We start from the raw sequence: 23,076 nt of genomic DNA, 5'->3' as shown, positions 1-23,076 counted from the left end.
GCAGTGGTTTTTGCCGTACGGCGGAGGTCATTGAGGAGACGCTGAGCTACTCGTTCCCCGGGACTGCCATGCTCCGCCAGGCCGCTAGACTCAGGCCGTGCGTCCGCCTGAAGCCCGGGCTTGGCCGGGCTGCTCCCCGCTGCTGCTACTCGCTCACCGCCTGCGGGAAGCGCGGCCCCAGCCTCAGTCCCGGCCTCATCCACCACCGGTTACTGCTGCACAGGAGTGGGCTGCCGGCCGCGGCCAGGAGATGGTACAGCCTGCCCCCGCATCAGCTGGTGAGCAACACGGGGAGGGGAGGATCTGACAGAGTCTAAACTACACCAGGGGACCCACAGCACAGAGGTCACAGCCCAGTCCTAACCGCTTCTATCAGTTCTGGTTTAACCAGTTCTAAGTGCCTTTCTGTTCACTTGCATTCTTCAGTAGGTGCAAAAAAGCTTGGGTCAGGTTTTGCCCTGCCGGAGCCACAATTGTTTTGAGCCCCTGGGTGCCCCGCACCTTGTGATACAAAATCACTCTTTGATTCACTGCTCCAGATTTGATGTTTTTTTGCTGTTCAAATAAGTTCAGGCACGAATTTTGTGAAATTTTCCTTTGTGTTAAGTGCTGCCACTCACTTTTACTTCCCTGGCTTCTGGGAGATATCGGTTTGTAATCCTAATTTCCAATTTTCCACATATGCCCCCACAGTTCTCTCATCTCGGGGATAGAAGAGAGATTTAGATTTTTGTTGGAATATCGATATTCCCCATTGTGTGCTAAGTGGTGAAAGCACAGGAAGCATAACCTATGTTAGTTATTTGGTTCACAATGTAATAGCCTGCTATTAAGATAACCCTTTGCTTTCCTCCAGCTCTGGCCTCTTTTACTCTTTGCGTCATTACTCCCACTCCTACCCTGGTTTCCTTCATCCCACCCTTGGACCTCAGCTTTGAAACTCTTCCTGAAGTTATAGTTCCTCCCTTGAGATGCTCCTTAAAATCTACTGCTTTGACCAAACGTTGTCACCTGCCCTAATATCTCCTTGTTTGACTTGGCGTCCATTTTTTATTTCAATATGCTCCTGTAAAGCACCTTGGAATGTTTTATGCTAAAGTTACTACGTGAAGGCAAGTTCATTTTTGTAAAATTAGCGATATAGGGCTTTCAAAATTAATAATTCTAAATAGATGCTTGTGCCAAATAAATTGCTTTGTGAGGTTAATGAGATTACAAGAGTCTGGAAGATGGTTAGAATTTAGAATAATAAACCTTTTCTTAAACATTTTAACCTGATCTAGTCTGAAGCTTAAAAGCATTTCCCAACACAAAATTTGAAAGTATTTTAATCTTACAATGTAGCACTTTATCAAAATGGAGATAAGATATACTAAACGTAGCTGTGATCAAATATTCACAACACTGAAAAGCATATTAGAAATATTGAATATTTTGTAGGGTTATAAGTGTTGATATTGGCAATATACAATAATGTAAATACATTGACCTTGACATGGATTTACTTTTGTCTTTGCTGTTGTGCTTTATAAAAGAAAATCAGTTGCAATTCCTTAAGGACATGCTACATATAAAGTTATAAGGCATGTGGGAATGTATAGGATTATGCATTCCAGTTTAACAGCAACATGCAGTCATTGTCATGCCTTCCAACTGAACAGTGGCTCTAAAGCTATGTTCAAGGACTTTACATGCCTAGTGTTATTTATGTAGTAGATGAATGGTAGGATTTGTGTTTGTGATCAGGAACTTGCATGCAAGGTACTGATTTTTGAATGGGAGGGTAGGAAGGAAGGATGGATGATGGGTAGCTCTGAGCAAGGAATATTGCTGCTCATGTTTGCCTGTTTTCTGTGGATGTTGGGTGAGAGTGGAGCTTGAGATGGATAATCTATGAAATAATAGATACTTCACTCCATTAAACTGAAAAACATTGAATTATCCACACATTTGAATTGAAAAGTGTTTAAAAACCCCACAGGTAATTTGAATCTAAATTGTTTAAACAGATTTAATAGTGCATGATGAAATAGTGAAAAGTTATTTTAAAAAAAATAAGCATCAACAAGTTCATTCAATGCTGGGCAGCCAAACGCCAACCACTGTTGATAAACTATTCCAGCATTTTTCTGTTTAACAAGTCAGCCAGCTTCTATGGAAAGAATAGGCAAGTTAATATTGCAGATAGATAAACCTTTCATCACAAAGAAAATTACAGAAGAACAGCATTTTAATTTTAAAAAAACAAGGGGAAAGGGCTAAAAAAAACACCTACGAAAGAAGTTTTGAAAGGACTCGTAAAGTGCTTAAATGGAAAACAGGAGTTAGTTAAATGGCTGTTTGCGATATTAACGCAAGTTGATGGGAAGAAGTATAATAGAAATTTTAAACTGTTAGACTCAACATGTGAATAGTTGAGACAGTGAGGGTATGGCAGGTCTAAAATGGAAACAGCAAAAGCTGGTGAAGTGAAACAAAATGCAAAAGCTCAGTAGAAGAAAAAAGCAGAGTGGTAGCAAGGTTGCATACTACCCCACCAGCACCCAACACCCGGCCACCATTTCCCCTACCACACTCCCTCCCAGAACTACAACACACTATCCCACATCACTGGCTTCTACTGTCTTAAGGATAAGTGAGAGTTAAAGTTTGAAGTTATTAGTTAATATTAAGGCACAGTGCTTAATAGAAAGATAAAGCACTGTTCTTTGTGCTTCGTTGAAACAGTGTAGTAAACCAAAGTCAGGAAGAGGTCAAATGGGATGGGTAATTGAAGTCATAAGTAATGGAGCTTGGGGTCGCATCCGCAGACAGAACAGTGGTGTTCAGCAAAGCTGCCCCAAATCTCTCTTATTTCTGTGGCTGGTCGAGGGAATTGCAGTATGAGGAGCAGATAGTCATTTATGGCACAGAAGGAGGCCATTTGGCCAAGTATACTAGTTGTTTAAAAATATTGTTCATATGGGTGATGCTGGCTGGCTAGGCTGCATGTATTGTCTGTTCTTGTTCTGAGCAGGTGTTGGTGAACAGTCTCCAGTCCACTACAGTCCTTGTGCTGCTGTTCCCACAATGATGTTGGGCAGGGAATTCCAGGATACTGACCCTGCGATGGTGATGAAGGAACAGCGATATATATCCAATCCTGGACATTGTAAGACTTGGTGATAATGTACCCACAACAATGCTGCTCTCTTCCTTCGTGTTGATAGTGGTAATGGGAAGGAGTTTGGAGAAAGTGCAAATAAATTACTATCACAGACTGTTGGAGTTGGAAATAATTTTAACATCAGCTGCTACATTGTTGGGTTGTTTTTCTAACTTGGCAAGTTCTGTGCAGGTAGTTATCCAGTTTGGTTGAAATCTGATATCGCGAGTGATTCCTGTGATTGCCATTACTGTATCAGGTCCTGTTTGTAATTACTGAGTTTTAATGGTCGTAGTTGTGGGTTTTGTTTCCAAGTTACGTTGGATGCTGAATGTACAGTTTCACAACGTACACTTTTTAGAGTAGGCTGATTTCTACACCAAATATCTGCCCTCGCAATAATTTGCCTCCTGTCTGATTTCAAAGAGTTTATTCTAACCATATCCGTGCTTGCCCTTCACTTAGAATGTTTGCTGCCTAGATGCTTATTTCAAAGAGTTGCCTTTCAGGGAAATGTATGAGGCATAATGACCCATTTTACTGATTTGATGTGATGGTCTAAAAGTAAGTCCATTGGTTTCAGGATGGCTGGAAATATATAAAATCTCTTTAAGCCCACCTTGTCTTTCAATGAAATACTCGTGCGATTTACAAAATCTTTTGATTAGGGTTAGGGGAGTGTTTTTGTAATTTTTATTGGTTGTCCGATAAATGATCTCTTCTGAGATCTTTTATCTTGGGAACTTAATTTAGATTAAATGATGAATAAAGGTCTCAGTTAATGCAAAGATTTTTTTGAAAGATGTTGCTCTTTATTCAGTTGCAGTACCCAGAAGGGTTTTGTGACTAGATTACTCTGTTTTATTCATAGGTGCCGTTACCTGCCCTGTCACCCACAATGCAAATGGGAACTATAGCTCGGTGGGAGAAGAAGGAAGGGGAAAAAATAAATGAGGGAGATTTAATAGCTGAGGTATGTGCGATTACTGTATTTACATGCATTAGAGTACTTTTAATATGTGAAAACTCACCTGGTTTTCTTTTGCACTGCCAGTAGTTGTAATGCTGTGTGTGGTGTGTATTCAAGTAGTCCTGAATATCTGCTTTTACACTGCTGTTCTCTTGGTTTGGATTCCAGAGTCTCGTGTTCATGCACTTGTTCCCTACCATACTATCCTGGCAACAGAATTGTGCACGTGTGAAAAATTGGACCTGCAGCTCTGCCACCAGGATCAGGGCTTTAAAAGTGTAGCTGCGGGGAGCTTGTTCAGTGACGGCAATTCAACGGAAATTGAACTAGACAAGTGCCAGTGTAAAAGTGACGACAATGGTGGCTACTTTCATGGGTGCACAGCAATATTGTATCATGTCTATTTATTATGTTGTCCACTGTTAATAGAGATATCAAAATAACAGGCTTATCGAGTTGAGACAATAGGCAACGGGCTTTTCTATATTTGCTATTTAATACACAATTTTAAAAAAACAGGGTATGTCTGTTTCAGGATGAATCTCCACTGTAAAATAGTTGTGATTTGAAAAAAATCACTTCAGTATGTTTTTACATATTAGTAAGAATGAAAGTTGCTACATTTGAAAATAGAATCAGGAGGTCATGGGTTCAGTCCTTATTCCAGAGACTTGAACATGAAGTCAAGGCTGATGTTTCAGTGCCGTACTGTGAGAGTGCCGCATTTTGGAGATGCTGTCTTTCGAATGAGACTTGAAGCAAGGCACCGTCTGCCCCCTCAGATGTATGTAAAAGATCCAATGGCATTATTTGAAGAGAGGCAGAGGAGTTCTCTCATTGTCATAGCCAACACTTACTCTTCAACCAGTACCACCAAAAGAACTGACTGGTCATTTCCTGTGTTGTTGTGTATGGGACCTTCAGATGTATGCGAATGAAATATTTCAAGCAGTGCTTGCACATTAACAGTTTGTTTAGAGCTATTATGGATCGTATACTCATCAGTGTGAGAAGTGTAAAGGATGAGATCAGATTGACACCAACAAGTTAAATATTAACAGGCTTTAGAGCATGAGAGTTAACAGTTCCCTACGGGAATGTTAGCGTACACCAACTGGGTGGTAGCAGTTCTTATGAAAGGTGTCCAGAGTTGATTTTAAACATAAAGGTGGCACTGTTGCAGGACTGTTTTTGCGTTCCTTTTTTTTTGCTGTATTAAAATGTATTTTCTCAAAAGGTGGAAACGGACAAGGCAACAGTAGGCTTTGAGAGTCTGGAAGAATGTTACATGGCGAAAATCCTAATGCCAGCAGGAACACGAGATGTGCCACTTGGTATGATCATCTGCATCACAGTTCAAACGTGAGCATGAAGATACTTTTAAATAACTTTCCACTCTTTCTGTATCAATACGTGGTTTCTTTGAATCCTTTCATGCGTTTGTGTTCAGTAGGATATTTTTGTACACTATATTCAAATCCACACCTAGTGGCAACAGTTGTGTTCTATGTTTACTGTTAGAACTTGATAAAATTTATTTACATGTAGTTTTAAGAAAAATAACATTTTAAAGGTCCCATCCTTCTCACCATTCCCAGATTGAAAAGGCTGGTAAAGTAACTTTCATTTTGTGATCCAGCATGATTTCCTCTATTTCCTTATCATGAAGGGTCCTGATGAGAAGTAAAATTAAAAGATGAGTTTCATGCTAAGATAACTGATCTCAATTATAACAGCAGTTCAGTAGCTACAACTGACTTCATTGCAAACTGATGAGCAAGAGGAAAAAGGCAGGGATCCTGCTCCTAATAACTATCCAGTGATACCTGCTAGAAAAGGTATACACATCTGTTGGGTGAGAAGAGGATTGAACCCAAATCTTGAGTGAGTCCTATCTTCCTCCAGCTGAATGTTGGGAAGACCAAAACCATCATCAGTCTCGCCACAAATTACGTACCTCATCCTAACTTCACCTCCCCTCCCCAGCCGCTGCGTCACGCTGAAACAAACTGTCCACAGCCTCAGCATCCTGTTGAACGCTGAGCTGAGCTTCTGACCTCATCCCCTCCGTTGTAAAGACTGCCTAATTCCATGTCTAATATCACCTGCCTCTTCCCCAGTTTCAACTCGTCTGTCAATGACACTTTGTTTCATGCCTTTTGTGATCTTACTCAATTACTCCACTGCTCTTTTGGCAGACCTCCTACTCTGCACCTTCAGTAAGCTTCAATGCATACAAAGCTGCAGTCTATATTCTATGTTATACCAAGTGCTACCTTTTGTGCATCTCTTCCACCTTTTGTCATTGGTGGCTATGCCTTGAACCACTTAAGTTGCTTTCCCTCCCTAAACCCCACTGCCTTGCCACCACCCTGTCTGCTAAGACCCTCCAGAAACCCCTTCTCTGACCAAGCTTCTGGTCACTTCAACTGTTCTCGCCTCCTCTGACTCGGCATCCATTTTCCTTATACTCCTGTGAAGTTCTTTGGGATGTTTTTCTGCATTAAAGACATTATAATGCATATTTTTGTAGTAAATTTTTAAATGTGTATTTATGTAAATGCACATTCACATCCTCAGGATGCCCAAAGTGCTTTACAGCACGTCTGAATTGTAGTCACTGTTGTAATGTGGGGAAACATTGGTAGGCAGTTAGTACACATCAAGGTGATGTTGGTTGAAGGGTAAATAATTAGCCAGGGCACTGGGTGAACTCCCCTATTATTCTTTGGTACCTTGGGATTTTTACATTTATCTGAGAAGGCAGATAATTCCTTGGTTTAGCATCTTATCTAAAAGATGGCACCTCTGAGTGCAGCACTCCCTCAGTACTACACTGAAGCGTCACCCTGGATTTGGTGCTCAAGCCCTGGAGGGGAACTTGAACCAACAGCCTTTTGACTCGGGTGAGAGTGATACCACTGAGTCTAAAAGCTAAAATCTGTATGTTGTGTGTTGGATGTTACCACAGTCACTTGGAGCATGTTTGTTCACCATGCGTTGGAGGGGAATTTCCCAAAGTTTCTTTTCCTAAATTGGCCAATGATGCTTTAGTTTTAAGCTTTTCACAGACAGTATGATGGTGGAGGGACAGGAACAGAGTTGATGTACAAAACTGTACAGTGTCTGGATAGGATGGGCTTGATTGATCATGTGGTCTTACCCTGTCATATTTTGTATCTTTAACTTCAGTCTACACTGCCTGCAAGATCCATGTTGCTGTTAAATTATAACACAAACTGTAAACATCTTTCTCTGTCGCTTGTATTGTCTAGACCTGAGGATGTTGCAGCTTTTAAGGATTACACTCCAGAGGCGGCAGCAGCAGCTTCTGCTCCGCCAGCCCCAGCAGCTGCTGCAGCCCCTTCCACACCCTCATCTTCACCCAAAGCTCCAGGCAGTTCTTATCCTCCCCATATGAAGGTGAGCAAAAAGAAAATGGAAATGTGAGCAGTAGTTCAGACTATCTGTGTTGGGTCAGTTTGGACTCCTTGACCTTGCCATTTCACGTGGCCTTGCTACTTTCACCTTGTCAATCACAGAGAAGGCCATCTCTGATTGCTTCCTTCTTTCACTCTCCACCCCCTTTCCCATCCCAACTCTTTTGATTGAGATTGAGAACATCTGATCAGCTGCCTCTGCCATTTCTCTTCCTTCTCCTAGCCCACTGGACCAAACTTGCTCTGAAGTTCCCCCATGCCCTAGACCAGAACTTGCACCTTTCCCTTGCACACCTAACTCCCCTCGTGTCCTCTCCGAGCTTATCTTGTCCATGAGGCATGGCTCCTGCGCCCTTGACCAGATTCCCACTAAACTGCTGATCACACAACTTCTTTCCTGGCTCCAACGTTAGCAATATTGTTAATGGTTCTCTCTCCTCTGGTACTGTCCCTCTTTCCTTCAAATCTGCCATCATCACCCCTCTCCTCTGAAAAAACAATCTTTGACCCCTCTGTCCTTGCAAACTATCAACCCATCTCCAGCATTGCTTTCTCTCTCAGTCTTTGAACAGGTTGACACCTCTCTTTCCTGGAACTCCATGTTTGAATCCCTCAAGTCGGGTTTCCGTCCCTGCCACAGTACCAAAAGGGCTCTTGTCAAAGTCACAAATGGCATTCTGTGTAACTGTGGTAAACTGTTCCTCCCTGCCCTTTGTGACCTCTCTGCAGCCTTTGACATGGTTGATCACACCATCCTCCTCCAATGCCTCTCCATTGTTGTCCAGCTGGGTGGGATTGCATTCTTATCTACCCAGTTGTAGCCAGAGAATCGTGTTCAGTGGCTTCTCTTGCTGCTTCCATAGTGTAACCTCTGGTGTCTTCCAAGGATCTATCCTTGGCCCCTTCCTATTTCTCATCTACATGCTGTCCCTCAATGACCTCTAAAAACAGTGTCAATTTCCAGAGTACGCTGATGAATCCCAACTCTTTCTCACCACCTACTCTCTTGTTGACGCCACTGTAGCTAAATTATCAGACATCCAATACTGGATAAGCAGAAGTTTCCTCCAGCTAAACATTTGGAAGACCAAAACTATTGTTTTTAGTCCCCATCACAAACTCCGTTCCCTATTCGATCGATTCTCTGATTCCATCCCTCTCCCTAGCAGCGTCTGAGGCTGAACCAAACTGATTGTAACCTAAGTGTCATATCTGACCCCGAGATGAGCTCTCGACCACATATCCATGCTATCACTAAGATTGCCTATTTCCATCCCTGTAATATTGTCAGACTCCCCTTCTGCCTCAATTCAGTCATAGAGAGATACAGCACTGAAACAGGCCCTTCGGCCCACCGAATCTGTGCTGACCAACAATCACCCATTTATACTAATCCTACATTAATCCCATATTCCCTACCACATCCCCACCATTCTCCTACCACCTACCTACACTAGGGGCAATTTACAATGGCCAATTTACCTATCAACCTGCAAGTCTTTGGTTCATCTGCTGGAACCTTTAGCCATCCCTTTGTGACCTCTAGACTTGACTATTCCAGTGCACTCCTGGCTGGCCTCTCACAATCTACCCTCTGTAAACATGATATCATGCAAAACTCTGCTGCTCATATCCTAACTCTCAGCAAGTCCCATTCGCCCCTATGCTGACTCCCTGTTGAGCAACACCTTGTGTTTTTTAAATTCTCATGTTTGTTTTCAAATCCCTCCATGGTCTCGCCCCTCCCTATCTCCATAATGTCCTCCAGCCCCACAACCCTCCGATCTCTGTGCTTCTCCAATTCTGGCCTCTTGAACATTCCTGATTTTAATTGCTCCATCGTTGGTGGTCGTGCCTTCAGCTGCCTAGGCCCTAAGCTCAAATTCCCTCCCTAAACCTATCTGCACCTCCACCTTTCCTGATTTAAGGCGGTCCATAAAACGTACATCCTTGACCAAGCTTTTGATCATCTGCCGTATTATCTCCTAATGTACCTCATCAAATTTTGTTTGATAATGCTCCTGTGAAGCAGATAGGGATGTTTTACCACGTTAAAGGCATTGTAAATGTAAGTTGTTAGATTTCTGGGACACTAACCAATCTTTGTTATTGAAGGTTGCTGTGTCTGTGACCTATCTCTAAAATAATCAGTTTTAGACATTAAATGGCCTGGGTCTTACATTTTTGCAACAAATGGGTCTGATTGGAACCCAATTTTTGAAGTAATTGTATGCAAATTGAAAAATTTAGTAATTAATATAGGGTATAAATCTGTACTGAAGTTATTGAAATGACAATAGTAAGTTAGGAAAATGTACATAACACTTTTTAGAACTGTTTGATTTGTTCTGTCTCTACTGGTTGTAACAGGCTGTATTCTGACTTGATTGAATACAGAATAATGTTAAGTAAAGGAGACAAAGGTCCGTACACAAATGATTTAATTTCCAGTTTTACTTTATATAGTTTTTTAATCATAATTGACTTCAGGATATTGTAACTTTAAACCTCATGTTTTTAGTCAGCTTGCAAAATGCCTTGGCTTCATATGAAATTGAGCTGTGAAGCACTGCACAGACGTAATGGACAAGTCTAAATTTTCAGCTTTGTGTTTTTTATAAAGCCAAAGTGTGCTGTCTGTTTGCAGATTGACCTGCCTGCTCTTTCTCCAACAATGACTGTGGGTACTATTCAACGATGGGAGAAGAAGGTTGGTGAGAAATTGTGTGAAGGTGATCTAATAGCAGAGATTGAAACTGACAAAGCAACAATAGGTATGCATTGACTTGAGTAAAACATTACGTGGTAAAAATTGCACTTTTGTACACTTTTTAAAAGTAGTAAACATATCACATCTGTGTTTGGGGACATGAATACTCTATTTATGCCATGTCCCAAAATGATCATTTCAAACATCAGTACACTGTGTGTTTACAATGTGGCCATTGTTGGGAGTTTAGATTTAACTTGTCTCTGTGTATGGACAGTGTAAAGATTAGGGGTGGCTTAGGGTTGGGTAACACCTGATATTAAACAAAATCGTAACATAGCAATGTTATAATTGTTAATACTTGTATAGATTATTTAATGAAAATATTTTAAAGATGTTTTCAAAATAAGCGGCATATAACAAAAATGTGACAAAATATAATTTCTGGTGTTTTCCATAGAGGTAATTCCAATATTTTGTTCTATTTCCTAGTTTGTTGTAGTTAGAATGTCCTATAAACAATTGACTAGCTCGGTGATAGGAAAAGCTAACAGGAATTAGGTTTGTTACGGTACTGTGTTATAGACAATCCTTTATGTCTCTCTTAGGTTTTGAAGTAATGGAAGAAGGTTATTTGGCCAAGATTCTGGTAGCTGAGGGTACACGAGACATTCCTCTTGGGACGTCACTGTGCATCATTGTAGAGAAGGAGTCGGACATTCCAGCATTTGCTGATTATGTGGAAACTGGAGTTGCTGACATTAAGCCTCAACCTCAGCCTTCACCTGCAGTAAGAACCCATACTATATCTACAGGAGTAACCCTTGGAACTTCAAACCTTCTCAAGAAATTGAGTTTTACCCCCCTCCCATTCACGTTTAAATCCCTGGTGGCCATTCAGCACTTCAAATACTTTGTCCAACTGCTTGTTGTTCATGTGTGAACCTTGTCTGTATCTGTCCTCGGACTTTTCAGTCACAAGTGAATCGTGATTCTGTCACTTGACATCCATATGAGCAGGGATTGTTGAATTGAGATCAGCAGTGTGAATTCATGTTCATTTTCTCCTATTTGGCCAGGACACTAAAACCAATTATAACACTCCTCCTAATGCCAGCTGAGATCAGCTCAGAGTCCAGGGATTAAACCTAGGATCTCCTTGATTTATATGGCTCTGCTGTTGGTTACATAAACTTGCTGAGCTACCGGCAGAGTTCTGTTAACTCTTCATGTTTCATGTCTGAATAAAGTCCTTAATCTTTGTTGCATCAGTGACTCAAACTGACATGCCTCAACTATTTAATATTCTGTATTGCTGATCCTCTGTTACATCAGAGGTGGGCATTTTCTGCTTGGAACTTGTCTTTGGCATTTTATTATTCAATCTCAATCCAAATCACAAAAGACAATAGTGTGTTCAGAAATCTAATGAAAAGTTTTAGCTGACTTTGCATCATTGTAGAGAAGGAGTCGGACATTCCAGCATTTGCCGATTATGTGGAAACTATTCCCTAATATTGCATATAGAAACCATGTTGTACAATGAAAGTTCATAAATGTTGTCTCTTGTTTGAAGAGATGATTATTACAGCTTGTTCAGTCAAATCTCTGAAATTTGTTGCAGGCTACCCCTCTCGCACAACAGCCTGTGGCAGCACCAACTGTATCTACCCCAGTCAAGTCTAGAGATCCCAAAGGTCGAGTCTTTGCCAGCCCTTTGGCAAAGAAACTGGCAGCTGACAAAGGCATTGACCTCAAACAAATCAAAGGTAAGTTGCATTAAAATAAAAGCAAAATAATGCAGATGCTGGAAATCTGAAATAAAAACAAAGTGCTGGAAATACTCAGCAGTTCAGGCAGCATCTGTGGAGAGAGAAGCAGAGTTAACGTTTCAGGTCTTTGGTCTTTCATCAGAACTAAGTTGCATTAAAATTGAAGTGCATCTAGTTACAGTTAATACTATTTAATAGTGACAGAAGATTGTTTATACCAAGGGCATATTTTGACAGCTAGGCTCAGTTGGTAGCAGTTTTGTCTCAAAATCAGAAGTTTATGGGTTCAGAGCACACTCCATAATTTAGCTGACAATCTACCATGCTGAGGCAGTACTACTTTGTCAAAGGTTAAACCTTATAGGCAAGATGTTAAGCTAAGATTATATCTGCCTGTTCAGGTATGTGGAAAAGTTTCCATGGCACACTTCAGAGAAGTGCAGGGAGTTCTCCTGGTATCTTGGTCGACAATCTTTCCTTGGCTAACGCTGCCAAATACAAATTCATTTCATTTGCTGTTTGTAGGACCTTGCTGTGTTTAAAATGTCCACTGTATTTGGCTGTATAACAGTCACTCTACTTCACAGCAGTTAATTCCACGTGAAGTAGTTTAGGGATGTTTGAGGTGTGATTAGGCCCTATATAAATTTGTCTTTTTTAAAAAAACTTATGATTTTGATATCCTTTTTAAACTAGTCTTTGCTGCTTCAATACGGTAACCTAATAACTTTAGAGTGGAGCTAGGAAAAGCGATGGAGGGTTATGCTTTTTCCAGAAGTAAAGCACAGTTGAACATATTGCAATGAATTAAAAATTCAACCCTAGTTTTAAATTCATTGCAATAATTAAGAATTAAAGATTCAGCCCTTCTTGAAAAAGGCAATGGCATGTAAAACATTACCAGTCATCACTTGGATTGGTCAAAAATTGGTGTTTCTGTTTGTGCTCTAATTTGGTGTATTTTCTTCATTTAGGTACTGGACCAGACGGTCAAATCAGGAAAAAAGACGTTGACTCTTTCGTGCCTTCAAAGATAGCACCAGTAAGTTTGTTTAAAATAACTCTGAAGAGTCAAATCTACTGACTTCCAGATCTGAGTCTGTCAAAACAAAATATTTTACTGACTCTAGTAATATTTGGTTGAAATCTGCTGCAAGGAGATTTCCCAGTGCAGTTCACATTTTTGGAGCTCTGCGATCAAGTCTCTGGATACTTGGTACTGAATCTACTATAGAGGAGTGAGATGATTTTACTGCTCAAGACAGAAGGGTCTTGGGATAAGTTAATTTCTGCAGTCCAATGGTTCTGATTTCTGAATAGAAACTATTCCCAAATTGGGCTCTTCGACTTAATATTTGAGAGCTCATGACTTAAGGGGGAATGTAGGAACGGGAGGAGGCCATTTAGCCCCTGAGCCTGTTCCGCCATTCACTGATCTGGGGAAGAAAAGAAAAATGAATTTTTGGAGTTGTTGCAGCATTCTCTAATTTACAGTTCTATTTTTTTCAGCAGCTTGGTCTTTAGTGTGCAAGACAAATGGATGTTGGATAGCCTAGTGTTTGAATACTGACTGATTCCAAAATAGCAGTCCTAGCTATGTTAATGAGAGAGATTACAGCAATATTTCTTTTAATTAGAACTACAAAATGGTATTTTAAAAATCTTAACGTTGCTCAGAGAGCACTGGAAATAACTACAAAACTTTCAAGGCATCAATGTTAAAGCGTTAAAAGACTGCACAAGAAGAAAGATGGAATAAGTTTACTTTCAGGCTAGTGAAGTCTATTGATGAAGGTGTTATGGTAGCTAACTGCAACCATGAAAAATATTGGTAACTACGACTTTACCAAAATAGCTATGAACTTCAGTTAGCAGACTTGTAAGAGGATTTGACCAATGTTAATGGGCATTTCTACCAGCTGCTTGTATTTTAAATGCCACTGGTGCATTTCCCATGAACTTGCTCAAAGTGAGTGGCAGGATATGGTGAATGCTTGGCAAGCATCATACATAGAAATGACGAGCGATCAGAGGCAGCAAGGTGCAGGATGGAGAGGCAATTTAGTAATCTGCTCAGACAGTGAAATAAATTTTCCAAAAAGCATAGCAGGTTTGAAGTGTGACACTTGTAATACAAGAGCACAAGAAATAGGAGCAGGTGTAGACCATATGGCCTGTTGAGCCTGCTCTGCCACTCAGTATGATCGTGGCTGAGCTTCGGCTTCAATTCCACTTTCCCGCCCACTCCCCATATCCCTTGATTCCTGAGACCAAAAATCTGTCTATCCCAACCTTAAATGTATTCAACGACGGAGCAGCCACATCCAGTGGGGTAGAAAATTCCAAAGATTCACAACCCGTTGAATGAAATAATTTATCCTCATCTTAGTCCTAAATGATCGACCCATTATCCTGAGACTGTGCCCCCGTGTTTTCAATTTTAGCGGAAACAATCTTTTGTGTATACCCTGTTCAGCCGCTTCAGAATCTTGTATGTTTCAATAAGATAACCTCTCATTCTTCTAAATTTTGGAGAATACAGGCCCAAATTACTCAGTCCCTCATTATAGGACAACCCCCTGATCCCAGAGACCAATTTAGTGAACCTTCGCTGTACTGCCTCCAATGCAAGTATATCCTTTCTTAAATATGGAGACCAAAATACACACAATATTCCAGATGTGGTCTCACCAAAACCCTGTACAATTGTAGCAAGATTTCTTTATTCCTGTATTCCAATCCCCTTGCAATAAAAGCCATTTTTATTTGCTTTCCTAATTGCTTGCTGTACCTGCATGCGAACTTTTTGCATTCCTTGTATGAGCGCACCCAAGTCTCTCTGAACAGCAAGTTTCACACTTTTTAAAAAAAAAAATTCTGCTTTTCTATTCTTACGACCAAAGTGAATATCTTCTCCCTTCCCTACATTATACTCCATCTGCCATCTTATTGCCCACTCACTTAACCTGCGTATATCTCTTTGCAGCATCTGTGTCCTCCCCACAGCTTACCTTTCTACCTAGATTTGTATCAACAGCAAACTTAGATACATTGCTCTCAGTCTCTTCTAAGTCAGATATAGATTGTAAATAGCTGTGGCCCCAGCACTGATCTTTGCAGCACTCCACTATTCACTGCCTGCCAACTTGAAAATGCCCTGTTTATGCCCACTCTTTGCTTCCTGTTCATTAACCAATCGTCTATCCTTGCTAATATGTTACCCCCAACTCCACGAGTCCTTGTCTTGCCTATTAACCTTTTGTGTGGCCCCTTATCGAATGCCTTTTGGAAATCCAGGTATATGACATCATCTGGTTACCCTTTATCTACCCTGCTAGTTACATTCTCAAAAAACTCTGAGAAATTTGTCAAACAGGATTTCCCTTTAGTAAAACCATGTTGGCTTGTTCTAATCATACTATGCTTTTCTAAGTGCATTGTTAAGACTTCCTTAATAGTTTCCAGCATTTTCCCAGTGACTGATGTTGGGCTAACTGGCCTATAGTTCACTGTTTTCTCTCTCCCTCCTTTCTTGAAAAGCAGTGTAACATTTGCCAACTTCCAATCTGATGGGACCATTTTGGAAAATCATAGTGCATCCACTATCTCTGCAACTATCTCTTCTAGAACCCGAGGGCATAGGCCATCAGGTCCCAGAGATCTGTTGGATTTTAGTCGCTTAAGTTTCTCCAGTAGTTTTTTTCTGTTAATTTCTTTAATTTTCTCACTGTTTTTAGCCCCAAGTTACTGTCTATTTCTGGTATGAAACTTGTATCGTCATCTGTGAAGACGGACACTATTTGTTCAATGCCTCTGCCATTTCCTCATTCTCCATGATAATTTCTCCTGTCTCTATTTCTAGAGACATTTACTTCAGCTACTGTCTTCCTTTTCATATACATATAAAATCTCTTACAATCTGTTTTTATATTTCTGGTTAGTTTACTCCCATATTGTATTTTTCCCTTTATCAACTTTTTGGTGGCCCTTTGCTGGCTTCTAAAACGCTCCCAATCCTCAGACTCGCAATTGTTTTTTGCAACATTGTAAGCCTCTTCTTTTAATCTAATACTATCCTCAACTTCCTGAGCGAGCCACAGATGAATCTTTCTTGCTGAGTAATTTTTTCAATGTATTTTTGTTGAGCATTTTGAATTGTTTCTTTAAATGTTTCGCACTGTTCATTTGCTGCCATACCTATTTACCCAATTAACCTTAGCCAGTTCTCCCATCGTACCTATCTAATTGGCTTTGTTTATGTTTAAGAATCTTGTTAGTGATTGGAGCATGTCACTTTCAAACTTAACATGGAATTCAGTGGTATTATGATCACTATTTCCCAGTGGATCTTTTACTGTGACATTACTAATTAACCCTGCTTCATTACACAATACTAGATCCAAGATAGCTTTATCCCTACTCGGTTCCACAATGTATTGCTTCAAGAAACTGTCATGAAAACAAATTCCCACAAATAGATCACTCTTGCCAATTTCATTCTCCCAGTCTATATGAAGATTAAAGTCCCCCAAATTATTGCCTTTGTTACAAGCTCCAATAATTTCTTGTTAAATGCTCTGTCCAATGGTATAAGGTTAAGGGGTCTATAAACTACTCCCACCAGTGTTTTCTGATTCTTGCTATTCCTTATTTCTACCCATACTGATTCTACTTCGATCTCCTGAGTTCACATCCTTTCTCACTAATGTCTTTGTCGTCCTTTACTATCAGGGCTGCCCTCCTTCTTTGCCATTCTGTCTGTCTTTCCTCAATATTGTGTACCTTGGAATATTTATTTCCCTTGATCACCTTGTAACCATGTCTGTGTAATGGCGATTAGATCTAAATCATTTACCTCTTTGTGCCACTAGTTCATCTATCTTTATTGCAGATCCTTCATGCATTCAGATAAAAATCTTTAATTTTTTTTAACTTCTGTTCCCTGCAAAGACCCTGTTCGCTGTTGTACAATTTTTGTTAAATTCTCTGTCCCTTCCTGTCCCATTCTGCTTGTCCTTACCCACAACATTAGACTGTTGCAATGCCTCGTCCTTTCTTTTGGATATGTAAATCCCCCTTCACCCGAACCCTCCCTGCCTGTAGTTTAAAGCCCTGTCAACAGCCCTAGTTATTTGATTGTTCCCTGCCTGGTTTAAGTGGTGCCCATCCCAATGGAATAGTTCCCTGAGTACTGATGCCAGTGGCCCATGAATACGTAAGAATGATTGTATAGATTTTAGCTGCCTTTTCTAGTGTGCAATACCACATGGTTTAACATACTTAACTGTGTTTTGCCTGTTTTATTTTGCAGGCTCCGACTGCAGCTGCTCCTGGTGTAGCAGCAGTACCTACTGGAACATTCACAGATATCCCTATCTCCAATATACGAAAAGTAAGATACAATTGACAAAGTTGCGACTGATTGGAAAGTAGGAAGGAGGCAACAGTGACAAGTATTTCTCACCTCTGTTTTCCTGTCACTAACACTTTCGTTTATGATTATATTAGGTTATAGCTCAGCGTCTTATGCAGTCCAAGCAGACAATCCCTCATTATTACCTATCTATAGATGTCAACGTGGATGGGATTCTGAAGCTTAGGAAGGAATTGAATGAGGTATGAGTGTTGTATAGATATTTTTAGGGTATGTTCATTTTTGGTTTGCTTATTAATCTTTCCTAGCCGTAATACCCCCCTTTTATATCTGAGAAATTGGAGTGCAGGCAACAGAAAAGGGTGTCCTGCTCTCAGGCTACTGCCAATATTACTGTCAGGAGGCAGGGTGGAAACACCATCTGTTGTTTCCTTCCTCACCCTCTCTACAGTGTGGCTGAAATCATGAACTCAACAGTGGGACACTCAACCTGTTTCCTACCATTCCATAGTGCTCCTTGTTATTTCAACACACTGTTTTCTTTATTATGTAATGAAATGAATACTGTTGTTTAAAACTTGTTGGGATAGCAGCGTCTCAGTACTATAATCTGCCTTCGGTCCTAACACCTACGAAATGACGGACAGGAAGGAACCAGCAGGTCCTTTACAATTGTGATACAAAGAAGCATCATGACTGCGCCCTGCCCCCTGCCTGTCCGAAACGCCAAATGCTTTCACTTGCTAGCAGCCCTGTAATCTCCTAGGAGAGGCAAAAACCTTAGGACTGTTCAGGGAAACAACATTCTGTGAAATTCCTCCATGACTTCTTCAAAATAATTTCCAGGTGACCACAGTGATTATGGGGCATATGCCATATGTGCTAAGGCCCCAGCTACCTTCTAATATGCCGTGATAACAGCCAGCGATGTGCCAGCTCTCTTTGAACATGGAGGGGAGGCGGTAGTGTAGTGGTAATATCACTAGACTAGTAACCCAGAGCACTAAAATAAAAGCAAAAATACTGCAAATGCTGGAAACCTGAAATAAAAACAAAGTGCTGGAAATACTCAGCAGGTCAGGCAGCATCTGTGGAAAGAGAAGCAGTGTTAATGTTTCAGGTCTGAACCAGTCTGATGAAAGGTCACAGACCTGAAACGTTAACTCTGCTTCTCTCTCCACAGATGCTGCCTGATCTGCTGAGTATTTCCAGCACTTTGTTTTTATTTTAGTAACCCAGAACCCCAGGCTAATGCGCTGGGGACATGGGTTCAAATCCCACCACAGCAGATGGTGAAATTTGAATTCAATTAATAAATCTGGAATTAAAATCTAGTCTAATTGGTGCCCATGAAACTATTGTCGATTATTGTGAAAACTCATCTGGTTCACTAATTTTCTTTAGGGAAGGAGGTCTGCTGTCCTTACCTGGTCTGGCCTACATGTGACACCAGATCCACAGCAATGTGGTTGACTCTTAAATGCCCTCTGAAATGGCCTAGCAAGCCACTCCGACTTTGTAGCAGTTTGATATAACTAAGAGAAGGAATGAAACTGGACAGACCACCCAGCAATGACCTAGGCACTGGAAACGACAACGGCAAACCCAGCCCTGTCGACTCTGCAAAGTCCTCCTTGCTGACATCTGGGGGCTTGTGCCAAAATTGGGAGAGCTGTCCCACAGACTGGTCAAGCAACAGCCTGACATAGTCATACTCACTGAATCATACCTTACAGACAATGTCCTAGATATCACCATCCCTGGGTATGTCCTGTCCCACCGGCAGGGCAGACCCATGAGAAGTTGTGGTACAGCGGTATACAGTTGGGAGGGAGTTGCCCTGGGAGTCCTCAACATTGACTTCAGACCCCATGAAGTCTCATGGTATCAGGTCAAACAGGGGCAAGGAAAACTCTTGCTGATTCCCACCTACCACCCCCCTCGACTGATGAGTCAGTGCTTCTCCATGTTGAACACCAATTGGAAGAAGCACTGAGGCTAGCAAGGGCACAAAATGTACTCTGGGTAGGGGACTTCAATGTCTATCACCAAGAGTGGCTCATTAGCACCACTACTGACCAAGCTGGCCTAGTCCTAAAGGACATAGCTGCTAGACAGGGTCTGCGGCAGGTGGTGAGGGAACCAAAAGAGGCAAAAATCTACTTGACCTCATCCTCACCCAACCACCACACAGTCCTTGTGGAGACGAAGTCCCATCTTCACATTGAGGATACCCTCCATCGTATTGTGTGGCACTATCACCATGCTAAATGGGATAGGCAATAAATGCTGGCCTAGCCAGCAATGTCCACATCCCACGAATGAATAAAAAAAATTCTGAACAAATCTGCCTGCAGCTGCATAAATTTGCAGCTTGTTTTAGAGGTCTCTGACCCTCTGAAAAGTGAAAAACAACTTGACGTCATAGTTCTATGCTTGCGTAACTCATCCACATGTTCCCTCGTCTTCCCTACCTATTTCATTCACATAGTCGGTCCACACAGAGAGTCTAGTCTCTTCATTATTTTATATACCTCAATCAAAATCTCTCATCTATACTTTTCTAGAATAAAAAGATCCACATCTGTAAACAGAATATAACTAGCTTTTAAGTTTATCGTCTATGTGGCTTTCCTCTTAACGTTTTCTAGGGCCTCTGTATCACCCACCCTGTGGGTTAACCAGAAGTGGTTTCTTAGTGATGAGAGAAGCACTGCATAGCTACAGTCAAAGAATTTAAGCAAGTTTAAAAGTGAATTTGTCACTTTGCAATTTGGAAAATGACAGATGAACCCTAGGAGGTTGCTAATAATTCTGGCCTTTTCATTTACAGGAAGTCAAATCCGAAAACATTAAGCTGTCAGTGAATGATTTTCTCATAAAGGCTTCAGCTTTGGCATGCTTAAAGGTTCCTGAAGCAAATTCCTCTTGGTTGGACACAATTATCAGACAGTGAGTAGTCAATCTACAGATTCAAAAGTCTAAAAGATGTCAGTTTTATTTTGAAGTTGCCTGTTTAAAAATGAGTGTTTTACTAGCATGTGAAACTGTATGTAACCACTCAAAGAACTTGTGATGTAACCTTCCTGTCGTGTGTTGTGAAATTTTGCAGTGTATCAAAAACTAGATAGAAAAGTTCCATTTTGTAGGAATGGTAATTAAGGCCTAAAATTGTTATAGCTTTGCAATGTTCGCTGAACAGTTTCCGATCTATGATCAAATCGGGAAAGGCAATGAATGTGAACATGCCATTAATGTTGCTGCCCTTTACAAAGTTAGACTACACCAGTCTTTTAAAGAAAAATAATTAGAACTTTTATCAAATTGTGACCTTTTGGAATGTTAACACCATGGCTAAATAATTATGGCTGTGACTTTTGTCTCATTCACAGGATGTGGCTTGGTTTATGCCATTGTATGCAACCAGTTAAACTGGAGTGTGAAAAATTTTGAAGCACCTGTCAGACTGGTACAAAATTAGTGTGCAGAATTTGACCTAGAATGTTCTTGTCTTTAGCAGCTCATGGAATTATCAGAAACCTGAATGGTATATGTTGAACTTTCCTGTAAAAACGAGAAAGAATGTGTGAAGTTAGGTGACAGGTTGTGAGTTATCATGGACAACAAAGTTATCCCTATTTAGTACTGGGAAATAGAATAGTCACCTGCCCGTACCCAGCATCCATACCAAGCACATAGGTTAGGTATAAAGTGAGCTGGTTAAAAAGTAGCGTACACTGTCTTTGTTAAACAATGCGCCAAACTCAGAAAAGCGACATCAGTGGAAATTTTTCTACTTCCTTCTGATTGAGACTGCCAATTAAATAGCAACTTGTGCTGAACTCTGCACTGTGCCCATTAAAAACTGGTTTGTGAGTAGAGCATGGCTACCTGACCCGGACCTGACGACGTGTCGGATTCGGGCTGGGTCGGACACAGTGGCAGTGCTGCCTTTTGGTTAGGGAGGGAAAGGGAAGTAAGAGTAAGCGTCATTAATTTCCGGTAGTCAGGTCAGGTTGGACGCGGTGCGGGAAAAAAAATAAAGGACACGGGGGCTCATTCGGGTTTGGGTTAGATGTGGTCTGGTCAGGTTAATATTGTATACCCGCGCAGGCCTTTATTTGTCAGTGCCTCAACTCATTCCACATACAACTGCCTTATCCACTATCCAGTATAGAGGGAGGGTGCACTTATCCCATGTCTTGAGTTGTATTTAAACCCAGGTCACAGAAGCAATGGAAACAGTGCACTTGCTTTAACCCACCAAGGATTTTTTCTTTCCTCCTTGAAATGTGCAAGAGAGCCAGGAAAATTTTATCAATCATTTTGTATCAACAGCAATTAATGTTAACTGATGAGCAGCAGCTTGCTCCACAAATTTGTGGTGGGGGTTAAACACCATCCTGACTAGAAGTTATCTGGTGGAAAGGATCAAATGGATTAACCTAGTTGGTGTCTGTTTCCCATCAGAAACCATGTTGTGGACATCAGTGTGGCTGTGAGCACTCCTGTTGGTCTGATTACTCCCATAGTGTTTAATGCACATATCAAAGGACTGGCCTCCATCAGCAATGATGTGAAATCCCTAGCTGAAAAGGCTCGTGAAGGAAAACTCAAGCCCCATGAATTTCAGGTAAGGATTAATATTTGTAAAGAAGAATCCAGTTTATCTGTCACCCTGTTTTCGGTACCTCAGATGTATGGAAAGAAATAATGTGCTATCCTGGGTATATGGAAAGATTCAAAACATAAATGGAATATTTAAGTCATATTGTCACCAATGAACTTCAGTGTGGAGAGGTGTAGCGTCATGCACTTCAGATTCAAGAAAGAGAAATTACTCCCGAGGAGCAAAGTGATTGGGGTGGGTGGGGGCAGGTACACACACCACTAAAATCTATTGCACAGGTGGAAAAAGTATTCAAAAAGGCTAATGGAATGTTGGCTTTTACCTCAAGGCAGCTGGAATACAAAGAGCGGGTAGTTATGCATTAGTTGTGCAGAGCCTTGGTCAGACCCCAGAGAATCACTTGTCTTTCAGTGCCTTTTGGGTCTTACTCTCTCAAACCAGAGCATGGTTTTCCTGATGAGTTACAGTAAAAAAAAAAGTGCTGTCATTCAGTTTAGATCTGTATGTAAAAGGTAATTTATTTGTGGATCATTAATATGGTACAGTTCCTCAAAATTGGCAATGTAAAGTCGCACGTTTTAAAAAGAAATCATATATACTATTTAACTCACTATTTTTCTCCACATTAGGGTGGAACATTTACAATATCTAACCTAGGAATGTATGGTATAAAGAACTTTTCAGCCATTATCAACCCACCCCAAGCATGCATTCTAGCCGTTGGTGGATCAGAACAAAGACTGCTTCCTGCAGAAAATGAGAGGGGGTAGGCAATTTCTGCAGTTATTGTCTTAACTTTTATTCCTGTTAAGTGAACGTTGTGGCCATAAAGTTGCATTCACCAAGTACAAATTAAATACAAAGCATTAGAAATAATTTTCTGTAGTGTGCATTGTGCATATTGTAAAGGAATGCTTTATTTTAAATATATGTAAATTATTGAACCATTAAAACTCTGTTTTACCCCGTAGCATGTCATCCAGAAGGTGGCTAGACATTTAAATACAGTAAAATGTTTTATGTTACAGAAAGTAT

At 40.8% G+C, this 23,076-nt stretch overlaps 1 protein-coding gene across 1 annotated transcript in view; it reads left to right on the top strand.

Annotated features, from left to right (window-relative positions):
* The window catches only part of dlat (dihydrolipoamide S-acetyltransferase (E2 component of pyruvate dehydrogenase complex)), a 25,732-nt gene continuing 2,656 nt past the window's right edge, over window positions 1–23,076 (top strand). Inside the window, exons 1-13 of the mRNA XM_068053948.1 lie at window positions 1–278; window positions 4,017–4,118; window positions 5,353–5,477; window positions 7,391–7,538; window positions 10,203–10,329; window positions 10,874–11,055; window positions 11,890–12,034; window positions 13,012–13,079; window positions 17,349–17,429; window positions 17,546–17,653; window positions 20,245–20,363; window positions 21,882–22,044; window positions 22,671–22,807. Of these exons, the coding sequence (XP_067910049.1) occupies window positions 69–278; window positions 4,017–4,118; window positions 5,353–5,477; window positions 7,391–7,538; window positions 10,203–10,329; window positions 10,874–11,055; window positions 11,890–12,034; window positions 13,012–13,079; window positions 17,349–17,429; window positions 17,546–17,653; window positions 20,245–20,363; window positions 21,882–22,044; window positions 22,671–22,807 (1,715 nt within the window). The 5' untranslated portion in view covers window positions 1–68. The remainder of the gene's footprint in view (window positions 279–4,016; window positions 4,119–5,352; window positions 5,478–7,390; window positions 7,539–10,202; window positions 10,330–10,873; window positions 11,056–11,889; window positions 12,035–13,011; window positions 13,080–17,348; window positions 17,430–17,545; window positions 17,654–20,244; window positions 20,364–21,881; window positions 22,045–22,670; window positions 22,808–23,076) is intronic.

Source organism: Heterodontus francisci, chromosome 22, assembly GCF_036365525.1.
Source record: "Heterodontus francisci isolate sHetFra1 chromosome 22, sHetFra1.hap1, whole genome shotgun sequence".
Lineage (NCBI taxonomy): Eukaryota > Metazoa > Chordata > Chondrichthyes > Heterodontiformes > Heterodontidae > Heterodontus > Heterodontus francisci.
This window is presented reverse-complemented; position numbering and strand designations above follow the sequence as displayed.